Source organism: Pangasianodon hypophthalmus, chromosome 15 (genome assembly GCF_027358585.1).
Source record: "Pangasianodon hypophthalmus isolate fPanHyp1 chromosome 15, fPanHyp1.pri, whole genome shotgun sequence".
Classification (NCBI taxonomy): domain Eukaryota; kingdom Metazoa; phylum Chordata; class Actinopteri; order Siluriformes; family Pangasiidae; genus Pangasianodon; species Pangasianodon hypophthalmus.
This window is the reverse complement of record NC_069724.1, coordinates 11,501,061-11,522,282: the sequence shown is the minus strand read 5'-3', so window position 1 is coordinate 11,522,282 and position 21,222 is coordinate 11,501,061. Positions and strand designations below refer to the sequence as shown.

General features: G+C 39.1%; 1 protein-coding gene across 4 annotated transcripts; it reads right to left on the bottom strand.

Moving 5' to 3' along the window:
• Positions 1-262: 262 nt before the first annotated feature.
• helq (helicase, POLQ like) lies at positions 263-20,537 on the bottom strand. Of its 4 annotated transcripts, none has more exons than XM_026941412.3 (18): positions 20,116-20,537; positions 17,394-17,949; positions 16,041-16,219; positions 14,650-14,850; positions 14,480-14,552; positions 14,304-14,401; positions 14,103-14,201; positions 12,674-12,819; positions 12,340-12,579; positions 11,163-11,304; positions 10,977-11,081; positions 10,690-10,894; positions 9,535-9,692; positions 8,170-8,268; positions 7,802-7,975; positions 7,535-7,648; positions 6,200-6,334; positions 263-1,729 (listed from the first exon to the last, which is right to left on the bottom strand). In XM_026941412.3, the coding sequence occupies exons 1-18, from the start codon at positions 20,302-20,304 to the stop codon at positions 1,646-1,648; spliced, it is 2,997 nt and encodes a 998-aa protein (XP_026797213.3). In that variant the 5' UTR covers positions 20,305-20,537; the 3' UTR covers positions 263-1,645. The 4 variants fall into 4 exon arrangements, with proteins under 4 accessions (XP_026797213.3, XP_034167398.2, XP_034167399.2 ...); XM_053240176.1 differs by lacking the exon at positions 263-1,729 and adding an exon at positions 4,870-5,966; XM_034311507.2 differs by lacking the exons at positions 17,394-17,949; positions 20,116-20,537 and adding an exon at positions 16,530-16,654.
• Between the last annotated feature and the right edge of the window lie 685 nt (positions 20,538-21,222).

Genomic DNA, 21,222 nt, shown 5'->3' with positions numbered 1-21,222 from the left:
ACTACAAACAAACAAGGCGTGACTGGAACCTGTGGGTGTGGCTTAGTAATATGCAGGTAACACCTGATTGGACAGAATCTTCATGAAAGCCACGCCTACGGAAACAGTGTGTTCTGAGAGAACTGAGAGTGTTCTGGAAGTTGTCTGAGAAATCCGTGCCATTCAGTTTTTTGTTTGTTTGTTTGTTTTGGTCTATAAACTGCAAAGTCTTTGGAGCCCTATCACTGCTTTTAAACCTACTTTTGTGTAGAACTACTTTTGTTTAAATGGATCTACCTATTTATACGTTGCTGGTATACTGAGATGCAATGAAGCTGGTTTCCCTGTTACTTTTGTAATTCATGTGTCATTTTAGAAAGTTAAAAAAAATGAAAAAGAAAATTTTGATATGTCTTTGCATTGACTCATATTCACCCTGTTGGACTTTTCTTGCCTTCTTCCTGACCCCCTGTTGGTCCTGGTTGTTGATGGACTCGGCTGGGTGTTAGTCTCAGTCTTGACTAAGATTCAACTTTATGTTATTCTTGGTTTTGACACTGATCCACGTCCTTGTTGGTCTTGTTCTCCTTGATCCTGATTTGGACTCGCCACCCCTTTTGGTCTTGCTTTTGACATAGACTGAGCACCCTGTTGTTTTTGACTCATATTTGACCATCTGTTAGTCTTGATCTTGACTCATACCCACCTCCCTGCTGGTCTTGATCTTGACTAGGACTTGGCCGTCTGTTGGGGTTTGTCTTAACTCAGACTTGCCTCCCTGTTCTCCTTGGTCTTGACTTGGACTTGCCACCCACTTGGTCTTGCTTTTGACTCAGACTCAACATGCCAATGGTCTTGCTTTTTGACTCAGACTCAACACCCTGATGGTCTTGGTCTTGACTTGGACTCAATCCTCTGTTGGTCTTGGTGTTGACTCAGACTGACCCCTCTATTGGTCTTGGTGTTGAATCCTATTCACCCCACTTTGACTTTGACTCGATTACATGTTGGTCTAAGCTAGTACCATGAAAAACTGAGTAGTCATTAATTATCACCCTTTTGCTGAAGACAATATTTTTTGTGTCCCTGCTCATATTGTGTGCCTAATTCATCAGTATCAGCTACTAAAAGTCAAATTTTCAGTAATCGTCCACCATAGTGTATTCACTATTGCTTGTCTCTGAACAGCTTTTAATTTTTGACTAGGTCACCATGCAGATGTGGGAAGGAAAGGGGATAGGTATCTCATCAATCATAAGAAATTTCATAATATTATGTCAGTTTTCATATTCCCACACCATCTATCACCAGACAAAAACTCGGAGCCTGTAAAGTAACACATTTTAAACATGAAAATAATGGCTTGTATAGTTCACTCTTTCCAATATGGGTCATTTTTTGGGTTTAATCACAAACTTTTACAAGCTATGAAAGTGTACCATAAAGATTATGCAATTAAGATGAACAGAGATAACATAAAATAGTTATATTATATATTATTGTATTTATTTATTGACCAGATGGCTTTCATGATGAAAAAAGCATATACAAACTGAAAAATGCACAGTGTCTCATTTTTATTTTAGACACATGGTCTAGCCATCACAGATAAATATAAACAGAATACATTAAATTAATGTTAAATTAAATTACATTATAGACAAATTTAGGCAGACGGGAGGTCAGTGGGAAACATAAGCAGCTCGTCGACTTCCTCCTGCAGGGCTTCTGCTTTCTCCTGTAACAGCATCTACAACAGCATCAGCACACAAGTTATAAGAGGTTTAATAAGCAGCCAACTCATTGGTTGTGAAACAGGACATTGGTATTACTAAATCACAGAGCTCATTTTTCAGATAACAGAACTGTCCAAATTCTACCAATTCAATTCAACTCAATTTTATTTATACAGCAATTTTAACAATGGACATTGTCACAAAGCAGCTTTACAGAAATCCAGATGTAGACTTACAAACAGTTCCAAGAAAAAAGGCAATAAATTGGAATGGAATTATATTATAGCCAGAAAGTGCTTCAGTAAATAGACTTCTTTGGTATACTTAAGTGTTAATTTGGGGGGATTTGTACTTTACTTGAACATATTTGAAAATTATTAAAATAAATAACCAAAGAAAGGAAGAACCTTCAAGTGGTCGTTACAAATCTCTCAGATCATAACACAATTTTTTTTTTCTTTTGCCCAACTACCAATTCAGTCAGTAACCGTTCTGTGAATTTTAATCTTATTTATTAACTATACTTAAATCATCTAATCAAATCCACACCAATGTATATGGATACCAAAACCATCACTCTTTATGCATAAAATTTTAACTAATTTCCTAGTTAAAATAATTTGCTTCTTTTTTTTTTTTTTAAGATATTTAAAAACACTTTTTCATTTTCAAAATTGTATTCAAGTGACTCACTACATCCAATTGTAATTGGAGATAATTTTGAGGTAATGTCCTGAGAGATACAATGGTGAGGGGAAAAACAATAGAGATGGAGATGAATGAAAACGAAACTTCTGGAGGAACCAAAACTACGTATGATTCATGGGTATTTTTCAATCAGAAAATCACAGTATAACTGAGAAACAAGGCTTATACTTGGTAATTTTGGCCATGTAGATGTCTGATGTCTGATGTTTATGTCTGATGTTGACCTTCCCAATCGTTACTTTCCTCACTGATAAATCTGACATAGTGGGTTTCAAATGGTAGTAATGATGGTAACAAGCTGCTCCTTACTGTTAAATATAGTATTTTGGCTTACAGTTATCTCTCTCTTTGGCTGTGTGTTTGATGGTCCACTTGTTGGAAAATTTGTGTGCAGATGCCAAGTTTATCTCAAGAGTATGTTGTGTTTATGTGCAAAATAAAAGCAGAGCAAGGAAGCGAGAATGGAAAACCAGAGTACTCCCTCTGTTCAACTGTTTGGCACACACACTCTTCACCACGGACACATCATTAACCCGACTGCATAGATACTATGACAGTCCCACTTATATAGTAACCATCACACTTCTCTGAAAAAACCTACATTAACAATGTTATGTACCCTGCAGCTAACACAAGCTACCAGCTAGCATTAGTATGATTAGCTAAACTTACTGCACCTAGCAAGATGATTTGTCTAGCAACGTTATGAGTAGTTTGCCATTTTACAAACCACCAACTGCCTAGGAAACACTCAAATATAGGCTAGATGTTCTTGCATAGGTGGAAACATTTATATCATAGCCATGTCAGATGTGTTTTGCGTATCTATCTCTCAACAAGAAGTAAAAGTACTGTAGAATACGGTACCTCAAAGTACGGTAGAAATATTACTTATTGGTCCAAAAACCAGTACACAAAAGCTCTTACAATTCAACTTGCATTTAGAAGGATGTTCTATTACTACTAGCTCGACAGTGAAAGACCTGGGCGTAATATTAGACAGCAACTTGTCTTTTGAAAATCATATTTCCAATATTACTAAAACAGCCTACTTCCACCTTAGAAACATTGCCAAGCTTAGGAACATTTTATCTGTATCTGATGCAGAAAAGCTAGTTCATGCATTCATGACCTCCAGACTGGACTATTGTAATGCATTGCTAGGTGGTTGTCCTGCATCTTCAATAAACAAGCTACAGTTAGTCCAGAATGCAGCCGCCAGAGTTCTTACTAGGTCAGGAAGAAATGATCACATAACCCCAATATTATCATCCCTGCACTGGCTACCTGTTAAGTTTAGAATTGATTATAAACTAGCACTACTTACGTACAAGGCTCTAAATGGTTTAGCTCCCACGTATCTAGCCAGTCTTCTAACACGTCACAATCCACCACGCTCCTTAAGATCTCAGAACTCTGGACTTCTGGTAGTTCCCAGAATATCAAAGTCTACAAAAGGAGGTAGAGCGTTTTCATATTTAGCTCCTAAACTTTGGAATAGCCTTCCTGACAGTGTTCGGGGCTCAGACACAGTCTCCCAGTTCAAACGTAGATTAAAGACATATATCTTTAGCCAGGGATACACTTAACACACACCATAACCTTGTACTTCAGTACATCTGATTAATTGCAAATTATGACTTAGAGCTTACTAATATTTGAACAGCAGCTACGCTAATTCCTTTTCCACTTTTTTCCCCTTCTTCTACCCATCCCCGAGGCTCACAGAGATCGTGCCAGCTCCAGTAGACGAGGCCAACCCTATGAGGATCCTGAGGCATCCAGGGATGGACAATCTCCAGCCGGTTTCTGCCTCGTATGGATTTGGGTGTTCAAAGCAACGCTGCCAACTTTTGACTATAAATAAATACAGAAAGGACATTGTTCATATCACACTCTCCAGTGTCACCCAAATGAGGATGGGTTCCCTTTTGAGTCTGGTTCCTCTCAAGGTTTCTTCCTCATATCATCTAAGGGAGTTTTTCCTTGCCACAGTCGCCTCAGGCTTGCTCACTAGGGATAATTCTGTCTAACATCTAGGACTGTTTGCATGTTTTTGTTTCTATTTGCATGCTTTTTGTTTCTTATGTTCTGTAAAGCTGCTTTGAGACAATGTTCATTGTTAAAAGCACTATACAAATAAAATTGAATTGAATTGAATAGAATAGTGCAGGGGTGGCGAACCTGCGGCTCGCGAGCCGCTTGCGGCTCTTTCACTGCTCTTGTGCGGCTCTTCAATCCACATATTCTGTGTTTACAATCGCAATTTATTTTTAAAATGTCAAAACTTAATTTTGCAGTAAAGGGGTATGTATTTAAATGCATTTGCTGAATCTAATTTGGATTTTTAACATGTATTATTATTATAATTTTTTTTTTTTACACAACCTCTCGCGCGATTTAACATACGTTAGCCAATTGACTAACACGATTGACGTGAAGTTCGTTAGTATCAATCGTCATTGCAGAGTCAAGGAAGCGTACAGCTAAGCGTAAATACGAAGATGAGCACAGAACATTTTTATCTGAATGGGAGGATTTATATTTTTTGTTGAAAGAAATAGAAAGCCATTCTGCTTGATATGCCAGACTTCATTGTCGCATTTTAAGGCTTCAAATCTTGAGCGCCATTTCACCTCACTCCATCAAACCGTAGTCCGGGAATTTCCCAAAGGCAGTGAACTTCGCAAGCACAAGGTAAAGACACTGAAATGTCAGTCAGAAAAGCAAACTCAGCTTTTCTGAAAATTTACCAAGCATCTGTGAATCACTTTTTTCGACACTAAAACAAGTGAAATCAAAGCATCGCTCTGTTCTTACTGACACACATGTGAAAGAGTTACTGCGAGTAGCCACAACTGAATACAAGCCAGACCTAAAAAAGATTGTGGAAACCAAGGACTGTCAGGTGTCCCACTGAGTCAAGTGAAAGGAGGTAGGCTGATTTAAATCCATGAAAACTATTGAGTTATGTAATTAGGCGCATACGTCATTGTGATATACTGTTGTTTGCACATCTGTTGTGTGGCTCTTTGCAGTGATAAAGTTTTTTTTTTTTGCTCATTATGCCAATAAGGTTCGCCACCCCTGGAATAGTGTCTCATGAGTGCACAATAGAATGGGCCATTAAGTGTATGGGGAAACCTAAAGTGTCCTCTTCAGCTGTTCAGAGCTAACTAATATTTTCTGCACAGACCTCGGGGTCCTCATAGCTCATGGCGTCATCTTGATTTATAACTTTGAGTTGTAGGTTACATTCAACTAAAACACAGAACTCTGACGAGGAAAAACAAAGATACCACCCTCTCAATTCGGAAATTCAGGAAAGTCTCCTCAACCCCAGGTTCAGTATGTGACATAAAATCATGCTGCTCACAGCATCAAGATATAACCACTACAAGATATATGATAATTACGAAGCAGTGAAATACATACAAAAGTAGTAACCTCTGAGAAAATGCCCGAGTGCAGAGTTTGTAGAGGAAAATGGATCCATTATTACATCATTTGCAATGCATTATGGTCCCTCTGACTTGGATTTCTCTAAAAATGCAATGTGACAAGGTGTCTGTTAAAAGTACTAGGTAAATAAACTGGAATTAAAATGGACTTGAAACTATTTATTACTGGAATCATTATACTGTAGCAAGACAGGAAGGACAAGCTATTTTCAACATCTAACAATGTGTTTACTGATACTCCAAAATCTTGAAAAGAGAAGCAAAATCAAAAAGTAAAAGCAAGCATGCAGGGAAGAAACGTTTAAATGTACTAACTTTTGCTGAGGCCACAATCTGATTAGCCTGTCTCTTATAGAGATTCTCCACAGTTTTCACCAGCACATTCGGGTCAGCATTGGCCAGATGAGCCAGCGTTTTATACCCAGCATTGTACAGCTGCTTGGCTCGGAACTGGTATAAAAAAAAAAAGATAAGACACGATGCAGTGTTTATTTATGCTTTATCTCAAAGACTTCTGTGCAATAAGAGAAAGATAAGAGTATGTCATCAAAAAAACATGAACTGGGACAATGTATTATGCAATAGTGACTTTGTGCTACCCAGCTACTGAGCACACAAACGCTAAACACACACATATCCAGCTATGGGTCTATACTTTATTAAATTAGCCATTTCAAATATATTATTAAATACAGAAGCATGATTTCATATGTGTATTCTCAAATCTTGCCCATGTCGATGAGTGCCTAAAGGAATTTAGCCTGAGTGTCACCTCATATCTATACCCTGGTGAAACAGGGGAAAAAAACAAAAAAAACATTGGGAACATGGTTTTGTTCATTATAATTTCTGTGGGTGCCAGTAATTGATAATTGTGACAGACATTTTATTATTTTGCTTCAATTAAAGGTTAGAGTTCTCTTATATTTTCATTATAAGATTAAGTGAAGTGAAGTGATGTGTGTGCAAGTATGGTGACCCATACTCGGAATTTGTGTTCTGCATTTAACCCATCCAAGTGCACACACACAGTAGTGAACACACACACACCGTGAACACACACCCGGAGCAGTGGGCAGCCTTTTTTGCTGCGGCGCCCGGGGAGCAGTTGGGGGTTCGGTGCCTTGCTCAAGGGTCTCACCTCAGTCGTGGTATTGAGGGTGGAAGAGAGCGCTGGTCATTCACTCCCCCCACCTACAATCCCTGCCGGACCTGAGACTCGAACCCACAACCTTCGGGTTACAAGTCCGACCCTCTAACCATTAGTTCCTAAACCTCAAAAGTTTAAGTTAAGTTGCATGTTCCAGAAAATACGTTAAATGCTTTACTAAAGTGCACAATGGCAAACTACTGTAGCATTGCTATAATGAGCTTGGGTTACAGTGTGTAGAGATTATGTGCATGTCTGCATGGGTTTCCTCCAGGTTCTCTGGTTTCTTCCCACCTTCCAATTAGCCCTAGCTGTGAGTGAGTGTGTGAATATGTGTGGTGCCATTTGATGGCGTCCCATGCAGGGTGTATTCTCATTTGATGCCTAGCGTTCCAAGAATAGGCTCCGGATCCACTCCAGACCTTGATCAAGATAAAGCGCTAACTGAAAATACTGCATGCATACAGAATGAACAAACAAGATTTCACAAACACACACACCTCCATGACTCCGGCGACCTCCATCAGTGGAATGAGCTCGGCCTGTACGCAGTAGGTCAGTCTGCGGGTCAGCTCAGTGAGGAGAGCTTTATAGGCCCAAAACTCCTCCAACTCCTGAAAGGACATGGAGACAAAATGTGTGTATGTGAATGTCTGCGAGTGTGTAAAAATAATAATATAATTATTTTTAAAAAAGTCAAGTAAGGTATAGTCCTGAAATGACAGATCAAGCCTCCCACCATCATGGGACTCGATCCCTGATCTGACCTCAGTGAAATGCAGCACGCAGGAGCAGAAGGCTGAGGCGGAACTGACGAGGGTCTGAATGAGACCTCGTGTCAGCTGGAATCTTTCAGACACATTCCATACGTTTGTCTCCTTCAGCAGAGAATAAAGCACCAGAGCCAGGTACAGTCTGTTCACCACAGCAGGGTCTATACTCTAAAACACACACACACAAAATAGTGATTACTAAGATAAATAATGTCTTGCTATTAGAGTATGATGATTCATACATGTACTTACCTTACTTGTCATCTACATTTTCTCATCTTAGTAGTTTCTAAGCTAGCTGAACTAATGTAATCCCTCACAGAACCACAGCACAAAGCCCTGAAATAGGAACACACTCCCACCTTCCTCACACTCTGCCCCGCTGCTTTCCGAACGAGGAAGCTCTCGGGCACTCCAATAGCGGCTGCCATCTTCTGTTCAGCGGCAGACAACTTTGTTAACTAATTAAAAAAAAAAAAAAAAAAGACATTTTCAAAAAGGACCCCTGAACAACTTGCAAAGTATTTCCTGGACTACACGACCCTTTGACAGAAAAGTGATATGACCACTAATTAGTGTATTTATGGTAGACAATGCTACTCTAGGGGTTATGAGGAGGTATGCTTCACACCAGTATACAGTGACATATACGCAATTTAGCATTATGGTATCTACAGTGAATAAACAAATAAACTCCTTATAAAGAGAATGATGAGGTTTACAAAATTAGCACAAAGCAATCATAAATGGGTAAATCTGGAATTTTATAACACAGCGTCTCGAAGATTCCACTATTATTTGAAGAACGCCTAGAAAAATTAAAGAATAGTACTGTACTTCTGCCTGAAATGCTCCTCTCCAGGCACTCGTAGGGCAAATCACTCAAAGGAATCCCCAGATGGAGTCCCCAAAACAAGTCATTTATACACTACAGGAATGTAGTAGAAAAACAATACAGCATGGAGCTACCACAACACTAACAGGACAAACACTGATCTAAACAGTAGGGGGAGCTGAAGTAGCATTTTAGACACAGTACATACAGAATGATTTTTTTTTTTTTTCCAGACAACATAACAGGAGGTGTCTTACACTGAATTCACACTTCACTTCACTCCTACTGGCAGGAGAAAGAGGAACAGCTCACTTCAGTTTAATCTGCTTTGCCAGTTCATTCAATTATCAGTTCTGATTAGGTGAATTTACATTTCTGGTGATTTTTTTTTTTTCCATTTAGAGACATATTAATTGTTTAAAGTAATAGAATAAGCCTAGTTCGATAAGTACCTAGTTCGCCTCTGGGTACTCTAATTCCCAGAATCCCCTGCTGACAATCACAGCCCCCTCTCTGCCAAGCTGAACAAATTCTCATCATTATCTCATTAGTTTACTGTATAAACAACTGTATAAACACACCTCCCTCAGTTTGCTCTGGAGCCTTCATTAATAAGCCTGTTTTATCCACAGAGATCTGCCAGCTGTAATTACACCAATATTCACCTAAAAACATGCCATGAGACTGAGGGACAGCGAATAACAGGTATATTTGTGTTTATTTTATTTCTCCATGTTAGTGTAACTACAAGTTGCACAATAAAGTGCACAATGTATAGAAAGTGTGGTTTAGTGATTTCAGCAGCATTCTGTGTTGGATTGGTGTGAAATGAAATGCTTGTTAAAATGGAACTGATTTAGGTCATGTGATGTCTGGTGTGTGAGCTTCTGACCTGGCTGAAGTAGATCATCCAGTCTGGTTTGATCTGGGACATGATGTCATATGGAGTGACCAGATACACTAAATGCAGGAAACTGTTCAGCAGCAGACCCTCCAGACCTTTGGACAGGTCTCTGTAGAGGACATCGGAGTGTCTCAGATCTACTGAGCCTGAGCAGAGGACAAAGCGCAGAGTGGAAGTGAGACAGAAGTAATGGAAACTGATGCTCATAGAACCTGACTGATATACCGCTGCTAAACAGTATATTGGTTAGGCACAATATGTATATAAAATATCCAGGGCTTCATTAATTAATAAATATATATTTTTTGGTTTCTGCTATTTATCAGCCACACGCATGTCTTTGGACTGGGGGAGAAAACTGTAGTACCTGGAGCAACACACACACAGGGCGGAGGTGGGAATCAAACCCCAACCCTGGAGGGGTTTGCGAGGTAAATGTACTAACCACTAAGCCCCCATGCCCTGCTGTCCAATTATAACCATATAAAATTTGATACCCCTTAACCTTAAGATACACTTAAACAATCTTCTTTACTTTAGTTAACATTCACAAATCATAAATATTTTACCATCAAGTAACAAAATTAGCACATTATTATTAATTAATGTTTGTTTAAATGTTAAATATACCTCCATTAACTAATGTTCCTTCTACCTATGATTAATAAGATCAATTAAATTATAGCAAGTTATGAAATGTTGAAAATCATTTGACCTCACAGGGTGTAAAAGCTGGAACATCATTCGGTTTCACTTCTGAATTTTGTCGGTTAACTCCAGTAAGTATTTAACCAATATCACACTGATATTCATGCTGATATTCAGTACAACAGCATGACTGTGAGTGTAATGTTGCTTTCATACAACGGTTCCATAAAGTGTTAAAATTAATATCAAGGACCTGACATTTCAGTCACAATGTTTGGTTTATTATATTATAATATTATATTATATGCTGGATAGAGAGTTGCATGTTGCCATGCAATGCACAGACTGACCGGTAAATAGATTATTTGTGGCATCACGATTTAGTTGATCAATTGAACTGCTGCATTAAAATTGAGCAATTTTTAAATTTTTACCATGCTAAAGCTAACTTTGCTTAGTCTACATCATACAATATTCATGGGATTCATGTCTCACCTTTATATGTTGCTCTTCCAAGTTTGGTGACATGCAGCACAGATTGCTCGTGTGGAGAAGTGTTGATGAGACCCTTCTGTTTCAGTATCTCTATCGACTCCACTACAAGCTCACGAAGACTCTTCTGCTGACAAAGCCGAGTCTCCTGGACGCTGAGTAATGTCCTGGACATGAACTCCAGGACCTGCTCCGCAGTGCATGTTATCTGAATCCAAAAACAAAGTCTTCATTAACAACCTGGACTTCACTGACCAAGTCTTACACTGAGATCGACAGCTATCACTCACATCAAGGCCGATGAGGGAGAGGATGAGACTCAGAAGACCGCAACTCCCATCATGCAGCAGGTTGCTGTAACAGTTCTCCACTGGTGCACACACCAGTTGTTTGACCTAACAACAAAATAAGATGAGTTAGTGCTGTTCAATATCTGAGCTGAACCTTCGCAGACAAGAGGAGGCTAAAACTCTCACCCTGTCTCTGTCTTTGTCCTGCAGGATGAGGATGCTCTCGCCCATTGAATCAATCCCAGCACGGCCCGCTCTTCCCACCATCTGCTTGTACTGACTCCTCTTTAAGAAGTCTGCGCCCACATACGGGGAGCGGAGGATCACCCTGAGTAACGGGATTTAAAAGGTGTGTAGATCAATACAAAAATAGTAGCTACACAGCCAGGCACAGCTTGGCATGCTTGTTGTTTAGCGCATTAAAAGAAAAGCGAGACCTTGATAAAGCCCAGACTGAGAAGATGGGGTCTTGTAGAACTAGACAGAACTCGCAAACTAATAGCGAGTCATAATTTAAACCTTGTATTTTATTTCATACAAAATAAAGACCTGCTGCGTTTGTAAATATTAACTTTGTTCAACTCGGCTCTCTTTAGCTATCTGTCTAATCTTTACACGATGTAAAGATTGGCATTACTGTTGTTGCTTCTTGCCCAGACAAAGACTTCTTTATACAATTAGCATTTGGTCAAATTAGAATTATAATGTTAGAATATTTATTTTATATATCCTCAACTTAGTTATATCCAGTACTGTCCTATATATAGACCTGAATCATCAATAATAAAATTCTTTTTGTCAGTAATAAAAATATTTTCCCTTTTTCAATACCATAAAAAATTATAATAAAAAAATAATAAATTGTTAATTATAATAAAAAAAATAGTAATTAAAAATTCTGATAAATAAAATTAAAATAAATTTATTTATTTATTTATTTATTATTTATTTATTTAGTTAATTTTTGTTGCATGGTGTAACACACTTGAATTTTCATTTGGTGCATCACTAATTCCACAGGATAATCTGTGAACATAATTGTTCACAAGGCCAGCTTGATATTCCCACACCTTTTCTAACACCTAGCTCTAGTGTTCAACATAAATCTGCCATGAATTAGGTCTTTATCCTTAGGTATATCCTTGAATTAGGTGATTATCCTGTAGTGTGGTTCAGGCAACAGTCATTGAGGTCCAGGAAAGCCAGTATAAAAGAAACACTATTATTAAAAGAATTATTTATTGTATTTAAAAGAAATATCAATAGTTTCAGTAAGATCCACAATGCGAGTGTCTGTGCTGTTTATTCTAAGTGTCTTTGTGTCATTGTAAGGTGCTGTGGTAATAGAATAAGCGTGATGGACCTGCGGGCAGGGAGGTTGATGCCTGCAGCCAGGGTGGAGGTGCAGGCGAGGAGACAGAGCACTCCGGATGAGTACGCCTCCTCCAGCAGCTTCCTCTCATCACTGGTCAGACCGCTGTGGTGATACGCCAGGCCGAAGGGCACGGTCTTCTGCAGCACAGGACACAGCGAGCCGTTTCCGCTGTTCCTCAGCTCGGACAACAGAGTCACCTTCTCCTCCTCTTTGTGCTTCAGGAAGTTTCTGTGAAAGCGATAGCAGACGAAACCAAAAATACAACTTCTATAAAGGTCTACGATATGAATAGGTGCTATTTAAGATTAAAGGACATACTTACTTATTCAGATACTTGCAGATCATTACAGCTACATTTTCACAGTTCTTCTTGGTGGCACAGAATATCAAACAGGACTGCTGCGGTATCACTTCAGTAACCAGAGCAATGATGTGGTCTGTATCCATCTTCTGCATCCCACTGGAATACTGTTACAAAAAATATATATAAATAAAAAAACCCACACATTGCATAAATTCTGCAGAATTGCTTCTTTCACACCAAGCATTCTTTTCTCTTAATAGAAAAAGTGCTGGACGGAGCACCTTTTGTGCTGATATATAAAAAAAAAAAGTGCCACTCTGTAACCATAAAAATGCTCTTACTATTATCATTTTTTATTGTACATATTTCTTTGTTATGTAACAACAATTTCAAAAATGTGTTTATTAGTCTTCGATTATGTGTAACACCTGCAGTACAGGTTATTTTGTAAATAACATTAGAACAAACACATTAATTAGAACAAACGCATTAATATTAGCAGTGTAACAATCAGATGATTTGGATTGATGTACTGATTTAAAAGACAACCACTGAAATGAATTGTCGCAAATCATAAATCAATTATTTTCAATTCTAACTGATTATAAATTATGGATTCTTGAGTATAATTAATTATAATTCACCTCTTACCAAAAAAAAAAAAAAAGACAGACAATCAGTGTGTAAAAAACAATTCATATATTTAAAGTGATGTGTCACCTATAGATCAGAGGCTACTAAATCAAATTGTATCATATTGTAGATCCAGTGGTAATGTCAATTATCGAATTGTTGTGTTATGAATTGAAATCATAATTTATGGAAGCCTAATTAATATAAATGAATTAATATAAACCCGTGATTTGCACCTGCACTGTTGTCAGAGCTGCTGTTATAGAAAATTATGAGCACCTTCTAACCAATCAGAATCCAGAATTGAACAGCAGTGTTGTATGAATATAAATAAACAAATATGCATGATCATAAGACCATGTGTGATGCAAACATTTAAAAATGTATTGTGTAAGTAAGCTGTCTGGTGGCAAGTGGCATAACATTAAACATTCACTTTTGTCCTATGATCGGTTTGAATCCTGGTGATGAGAGCCGGGAGTCCAAGAGATCATAATTAGCCGTGCTCTCTGGGTGGTAGGGATGGTGGTACTCAATTCTCTGGTGACACTAGCCAATTGTGGCCATCTGTGAAGCCATGTGGGGAGAAGAAGGCACTTAGTGCTTTCCTATAAGGTGTGTTCAGTTGCCCTGTGAGCAGCAGCTCAAAAACATGCAGCAACTTCATACGTCTTGTTGGAAACGTGTGTTTGCCTTCAGGGAAGAGCTGGCTAGTGGGTGGGAATGGGCAAATGACCAAACTAGGAGAAAATGCGGTTTTATCATGGAGGAAACACGTAGATACTTTACAGAAACAAACACCGTCCCCACCTACATTCAACTTCAGCAAACGTGAAAACCGGAAGCACTGCTCCTCCTTCGGAACGACTTCATATATACTGTCTCTCAGTTTCACATACTCATTCAGCTGGACCTGCAAAATAGCAGCACAGATATCTGAGCACTGAGACGTCACCTCATATACAACATCTCTAACCAAGTCATTTATTAAAGAGTTGATTAAAAAAATATCTACAGGTCTGAAGTCATTGGTGTAGTTCTCAGCCCTCAGGAAGGTCAGGAGATCAGCTACGTTGCCCAAGGTTGCACTCATTCCGATTATCTGCGTGCCTTCTGTTTAAAACATGTCAACGTCAAACTGTGTGAAGTAATGTGTTAAGAGACAGAGGACTCAATTTATGATTGACTTACTGCTGATGTACAGTACTTTGGCCAGAGTCATCTCGAGAATCGCTCCTCTGCTGCCGTCTCCAAGCATGTGGAGCTGATTAAAGTGGAGAAGAAACATCATGAGAGGAGAACATACCTCGAAATTTGGTAGATTTCGCAAAAAAAAAGATAAGCGACGTGCTGGAACCAACCTCATCTACCACCACCAGGCCGATGTCGTCCAGTCGCTTTGTCTCGATCAGTGAGTTCACTAGGCTGTGGCCTTTCTCGATCGTGGTGATGTAAAGCGACTTCTTGGTTCGTCGTTTTACAGGAGGGAATTTTCCTTTACTCCCAGCGTACTCCTCTACCAAGAAGTCCAGCTCAATACCAAAACTCGCCAAGCCACGAACCTACGGGAAATAAAACTCTGCTTACTGGGGTCATTTCACGTATCATGTATCTGAATTGGACCCCAATAAATATATATATATGTAAACGTATAGTCAAATGCAACACTAGTTAATCATGCGTTCATATTCAACTTCCTGCGTAGCTCCTACTTTCCCGCTGTCCTATGCCAAAAGTGGTCACGGCATCAAATCTGTAGTTTTTACTTCACTTAAAGTCAGGCTGAATTTAGTAAAATGTGGGGAAAATGTCACTAGCCACACAAGATACAACCAGCATGTGGTGAAGCAGAGTAACTTTTACCATTCTTTCTTATACCACAGCAATTTTACACAGCATTTTAAGTGACATTTAACTTTGTGCAACATTCACGAAACAAGTTAGTTCCTATTATCACTTACATTAAAGCAGCTATAAACAGTTGTTCCCTCATCATCCTCACTTTTTTCACTCTCTTGCAGTTAATGAGACAAAAACACAGCTTACGTTACCAAGAAACTGCAGAGCGTTAACTCTTCTGTCCTGAAAATTTTCCTGCGTTGGAAAATTTATTTCTGACCGTTATAGAGCGCTGACACTGGAGACTCCTTCCATAAATGTTAAATAAATATATTAGAATGAGTACATTACTATAAACCTGTGATTTGCCTTGCAGCCAGTCTACATTGGGAGTTTTACTGTTGTAAAAACTTAATCAACCTCCCGACCAATCAGAGTCCAAATCAGAATAAGTTCTTTCAAGAAACAGGGAGAATCATGGGTAAATGGTGCTGGTGTATCATTAAATATCAAAGCAAAACATATTCCACTAGGCAAATACCAGCCCAGCAAAGCTGTTTAACTGGGGAAAAAAGAGCAGAGTATGTAGTATTACAGGCATTTTTCATATTTGCATGTTCATACGATTGGAATTGCTTGATGAGCAAATTGATATATATTTGATATAGTTGATTTAATATAAATATTTTTCAATATACAAAACTTCTGTTTTGACGTATTTTAATTGCTGAATGTATAACATCAGGATAAAGCAATGATGTGATTAAAGGATTACATTTTTCAGCATCAGATATTGAACTCATGTATCTGTGCAGCTGTATTACTTATCAGCTATTAAAAATATACTAGCTATATAAAACACTAGAAATTAGATTATTCCTGCTGCTGAACAATAAAACACCAGTTTATTTACCTTTTCTTGCACCAGGGATACATATGGTAATATCAGCAGTGCGTCTTTCTTCCTACAGAGAATCTCTTTAAAAATAAGAATCTCAGCCACCAACGTCTTCCCTCCGCTCGTCGGTAAAGAGTAGATCAGATTCTTTCTCTGGAGAACCGAGTCCAAATTCAGACACGCCTTCTGCCACTCTGAAACAGAGACAGGCTCCATTAGGCTTAGGGACTGTACCAGGACTCTATATGTTGCACAGGTAGACATGAAAATATTTAAGTCAAAAATAACTATTTTAAAGCCTTAATCACTACAAGTGGTACGACGTAATTACAAATTAATTGCAGAAAAAGAAAATATCAAACAGGCACATGTGGGTGGGGCTAGAAAAAGTGTAGCTCACTGATTGGTCAGCAGAATCATCGAACAATGTCTCCCATCTTAAACAGCACTGTGATCTTCAGTAGTGTAGTGAATATCTGCCATACTTTATCTCTCTTTTCTAACCTCTGTTTTTTGACATGTTTTAGGATTAAACATCGGGGTTGGGGTTCGAATCCTGCCTCCGCCCTGTATGTGCGGAGCTTGCATGTTCTCGCCGTGCTTCGGGGGTTCCTCCGGGTACTCCAGTTTCCTCCCCCAGTCCAAAGACTTGTGTTGTATGCTGACTGGCATTTCCAAATTGTCTGTAGTGTGTGAATGAGTGTGTGTGCGATTGTGCCCTGGAGTGGGCTGGCACCCCGTCCTGGGTGTCCCCTGCCTTGTGCCCCGAGTTCCCTGGGATAGGCTCCAGGCTCCCCATGACCCTGTGTAGGATAAGCGGTACAGAGAATGGATGGATGGATGGATGGATTTGTGATATTTTATGACATTTCTTCTCTGTGATCCATATAAAATTTAGAACTGCATTTGAGATTCCACTGCTGAAAATGTGTGACTCCTTTCAGTTACATTCAAACGAGTTGCCATTTCACAAAAGAATAAAGTATTGGCACCCTTCACGTTTAGGTCTCTCATGTTCGGTATTTCACCTTGTGAGGGAGATGTGCAACAGCGTTACATACCACGTTATAAGATTAAAATAAGTTATGTATTATTGTACTACTTGTGTCTGACACTAGTCACCCCACAACAACCTGCGGAGAAAATCCTCTTTCTACTTTCACGTTATAACTGTCATTCCAGTCCACAGTGACCCTCAAGCAACCCATGTTTGTGTTCCATGTGTCAATAGCCCTGAAATACCAGTAAATCAAGATTCTGCATCACTAAATGCTATTGAAATTACATCAGGAAAGCTAGGAGAAGAAATTTGCACTGACTGATACACAGATTTAATCAAATTTATATAAGAGGCTGTGAATTAATCACCATACAAGTCCTCAATCCTCTTCAGTCTCATGATCAAATCCTTAACTTTGGATGGAAGCCCAAAGAAAGGACCCAGGTCTCCTTCTGTTGTCACAGACTTGATGGTCTGCACAGCAGCGCTGATTTCTTCGCTCACTGCTGCCTCTTTCTGCAGAACCATCTTCGAAACGGTGTTGGAAGAAGCTGCGTTTTCCAGCATGGCCCTCTTCAGCTGGTCAGCCATGCTTCTCCTGGCCTTGCTGGTAGGTTTGTTCTGATCATCGCAGACAGACTGCTTCGAGCGTTTCACATCAGGAGTAGACGTGTTCCCAGTTCCTCCTGTGTGGATGGGGTGCAATTTGTTTTGCACGTCTTGCTGAAACGCGAGCTGAGAGCTGGGTAAATCCCTCAGTGATGTATCATAGAAATCATCCGTGAAGTCTGCTAGATGATCAACAGTGCTTTTGGTGGTTTGTGGTGCTTGGTCCTGTTCAACATCTTCCAGCTTAGCGAGGAAGGACGTGTCAGCGATGATGCTGTCGTAGCCATCAAAGAGATCCTCACTGTCACTGCAGCACTGGAAAATGATCAGAGAGCAAAAAACTGCATGATGATATATTCCAAATGTGTGCAGCCCTGCATTAAAGTGAACATTAAATGTAAATATAAATGGTTAAAAAAAAGGGGGGGGGCTTGCAATTATACAGCTAAAGCGTGCCACTGGACACAGTAGACATTTTATAAGGTGTACAATTGCTGCCTCTAGTCCTTAGCAACAATCAATGTCTGATGCCTGTGCAAAGCAAAAGAATAATATTTAATATTCGAGTCAGTGATAGGAATTTCGGTGGGTCACAACAATCGGCTCAGCTCACCAATAAGAGTCGACTCTATAGTTTGCGTTACTAAAAGAGTCGACTCTATACTCTGCATTACTAAAAAAGTCGACTCTATACTCCGCATTGCTCAAAGAGTCGACTCTATATTCCGCTTTACTAAAAGAGTCGGCTCTATACTCCGCTTTACTAAAAGAGTCGACTCTATACTCCGCTTTACTAAAAGAGTCGACTCTATACTCCGCATTACTAATAGAGTCGACTCTATACTCCGCATTACTAATAGAGTCGACTCTATACTCTGCATTACTAATAGAGTCGACTCTATACTCTGCATTACTAATAGAGTCGACTCTATACTCTGCATTACTAATAGAGTCGACTCTATACTCTGCATTACTAATAGAGTCGACTCTATACTCTGCATTACTAATAGAGTCGACTCTATACTCCGCATTGCTCAAAGAGTCGACTCTATACTTTGCTTTACTAAAAGAGTCGACTCTATACTTTGCATTACTAAAAGAGTCGACTCTATACTTTGCATTACTAAAAGAGTCGACTCTATACTCCGCATTACTAATAGAGTCGACTCTATACTCTGCATTACTAATAGAGTCGACTCTATACTCTGCATTACTAATAGAGTCGACTCTATACTCTGCATTACTAATAGAGTCGACTCTTTACTCTGCATTACTAATAGAGTCGACTCTATACTCCGCATTACTAATAGAGTCGACTCTATACTCTGCATTACTAATAGAGTCGACTCTTTACTCTGCATTACTAATAGAGTCGACTCTATACTCCGCATTACTAATAGAGTCGACTCTACACTCTGCTTTACTAAAAGAGTCGACTCTACACTCCGCATTATTAAAAGAATCGACTCTATACTCTGCATTACTAAAAAGAGTCGACTCTATACTCCGCATTACTAAAAAGAGTCGACTCTATACTCCGCATTATTAAAAGAATCGACTCTATACTCTGCATTACTAAAAAGAGTCGACTCTATACTCCGCATTACTAAAAAGAGTCGACTCTATACTCTGCATTACTAAAAAGAGTCGACTCTATACTCTGCATTACTAAAAAGAGTCGACTCTATACTCCGCATTATTAAAAGAATCGACTCTATACTCTGCATTACTAAAAAGAGTCGACTCTATACTCTGCATTACTAAGAGTCGACTCTATACTCCGCATTACTAAAAAGAGTCGACTCTATACTCCGCATTACTAAAAAGAGTCGACTCTATACTCTGCATTACTAAAAGAGTCGACTCTATACTCCGCATTACTAAAAGAGTCGACTCTATACTCCGCATTACTAAAAAGAATCGACTCTATACTCTGCATTACTAAAGGAGCCGACTCAATACTTTGCATTATTAAAAGAATCGACTCTATACTCTGCATTACTAAAAAGAGTCGACTCTATACTCTGCATTACTAAAAGAGTCGACTCTATACTCCGCATTACTAAAAGAGTCGACTCTATACTCCGCATTACTAAAAAGAGTCGACTCTACACTCCGCATTACTAAAAGAGTCGACTCTACACTCCGCATTACTAAAAGAGTCGACTCTATACTCCGCATTACTAAAAGAGTCGACTCTATACTCTGCATTACTAAAAGAGTCGACTCTATACTCCGCATTACTAAAAGAGTCGACTCTATACTCCGCATTACTAAAAAGAGTCGACTCTATACTCTGCATTACTAAAGGAGCCGACTCAATACTTTGCATTATTAAAAGAGTCGACTCTATACTCTGCATTACTAAAAGAGTCGACTCTATAATTCGACCCTTCAGTAAAGTCATTAACATTTACAGGTGGATTCTGAATGAAGTGGTGTTGATAAAATAGCTTATTGAGAAGTACAGTAATGAATTACCTCCTGTGTCACTGTGTCCTCTGTGCTGATCTGTGTTATATTTCTGGGTTCAGTTGTTTTGCATTTCTCAGCGCTGAGCCGCTTCTTAGCCGGAGTTAAATCACTCCTCATTCCATCTCTGTTTCTCTTTTTGGACCAGGAGCTGCGTTTTACAACTATTTCACTCTGGATTTCTGCTTCTCTACTCATATCAGTCCCGTTATACAGCTGGCTAGCTTCCGGCTAACTTAGCTATCTGACCTGCCACTGCTTCATAACTCAAATAACAGCCACGAGCTGCAAATTGAATCAATGTTCAGTTATAACGAATATAAATAGTTATGAATAAGTCTCATTGTGGTAATAACTAAGCCTATGAATGAGCTATGATGAACTTCTGCTACAGCAACGAACTAAGCTGTCATCAACATACTGATAGGGCAGGACTATTTTAAAAGGATTGCTCAGGAAACCAACCAATCCCGAGTCAGAAGTTGCAGCACGTGACCGGAACTGACCCGCTATGGCAATACGTCACGCGTCAGCCATATTGGAAAGGGCCAGATTTGTTTGAAAGCTAATGCAAGTCTATTGAGAGATGCTGGTCTTCCCTGATAAAATGAAATGTAACTCGCTACATATTGACCGCTTTTCACAACATTAACAAACTTTATTATAGACATTATAAATATCTGCATATCACATGCTATGAAAATGTAAAATATATGAATAGTCAATATTTTGTTTCAGCCTAACTCCAGGAAAATGCCAGCCATGTTTTATAAGCTTAGTTTTGTTTAATGGTAATAATACAAAACCAAGGAGATGATGAGGAGGGAACAGCAGACACCTCTGTACATATGTGAGACAGAGGTGGAGAGAGTGAAGATCTCACCTGGTCTCTCAGTATGATAAACCTAATGAAGAAATCTCAGCAATGGCTGTACTTCCTGAGAAAGCTAAATAAAAATCCTAGTAACTTCTACAGCGGTAGCTTCGATTGCATTCTCACCAGCAGCATCACAGTCTGGTGTGGAAAGTGCTCTACTCAGGACCGCAAGGCTCTTCAGCGAGTGGGTAGAACTGCTCAAACCATCGCAAGGGTGGCCTTTCCATCACTAAAGGACA

Excerpts from the sequence above, each read along its gene's own strand:
- helq (XM_026941412.3), bottom strand. The coding sequence starts at position 20,304 with ATGAGTAGAGAAGCAGAAATCCAGAGTGAAATAGTTGTAAAACGCAGC. Across the intron at positions 12,820-14,102 it reads CACGTTTGCTGAAGTTGAAT|TATTCCAGTGGGATGCAGAA; the intron begins GTAGGTGGGGAC and ends TTTTTGTAACAG. Across the intron at positions 7,976-8,169 it reads CGGGGCAGAGTGTGAGGAAG|AGTATAGACCCTGCTGTGGT; the intron begins GTGGGAGTGTGT and ends TGTGTGTTTTAG.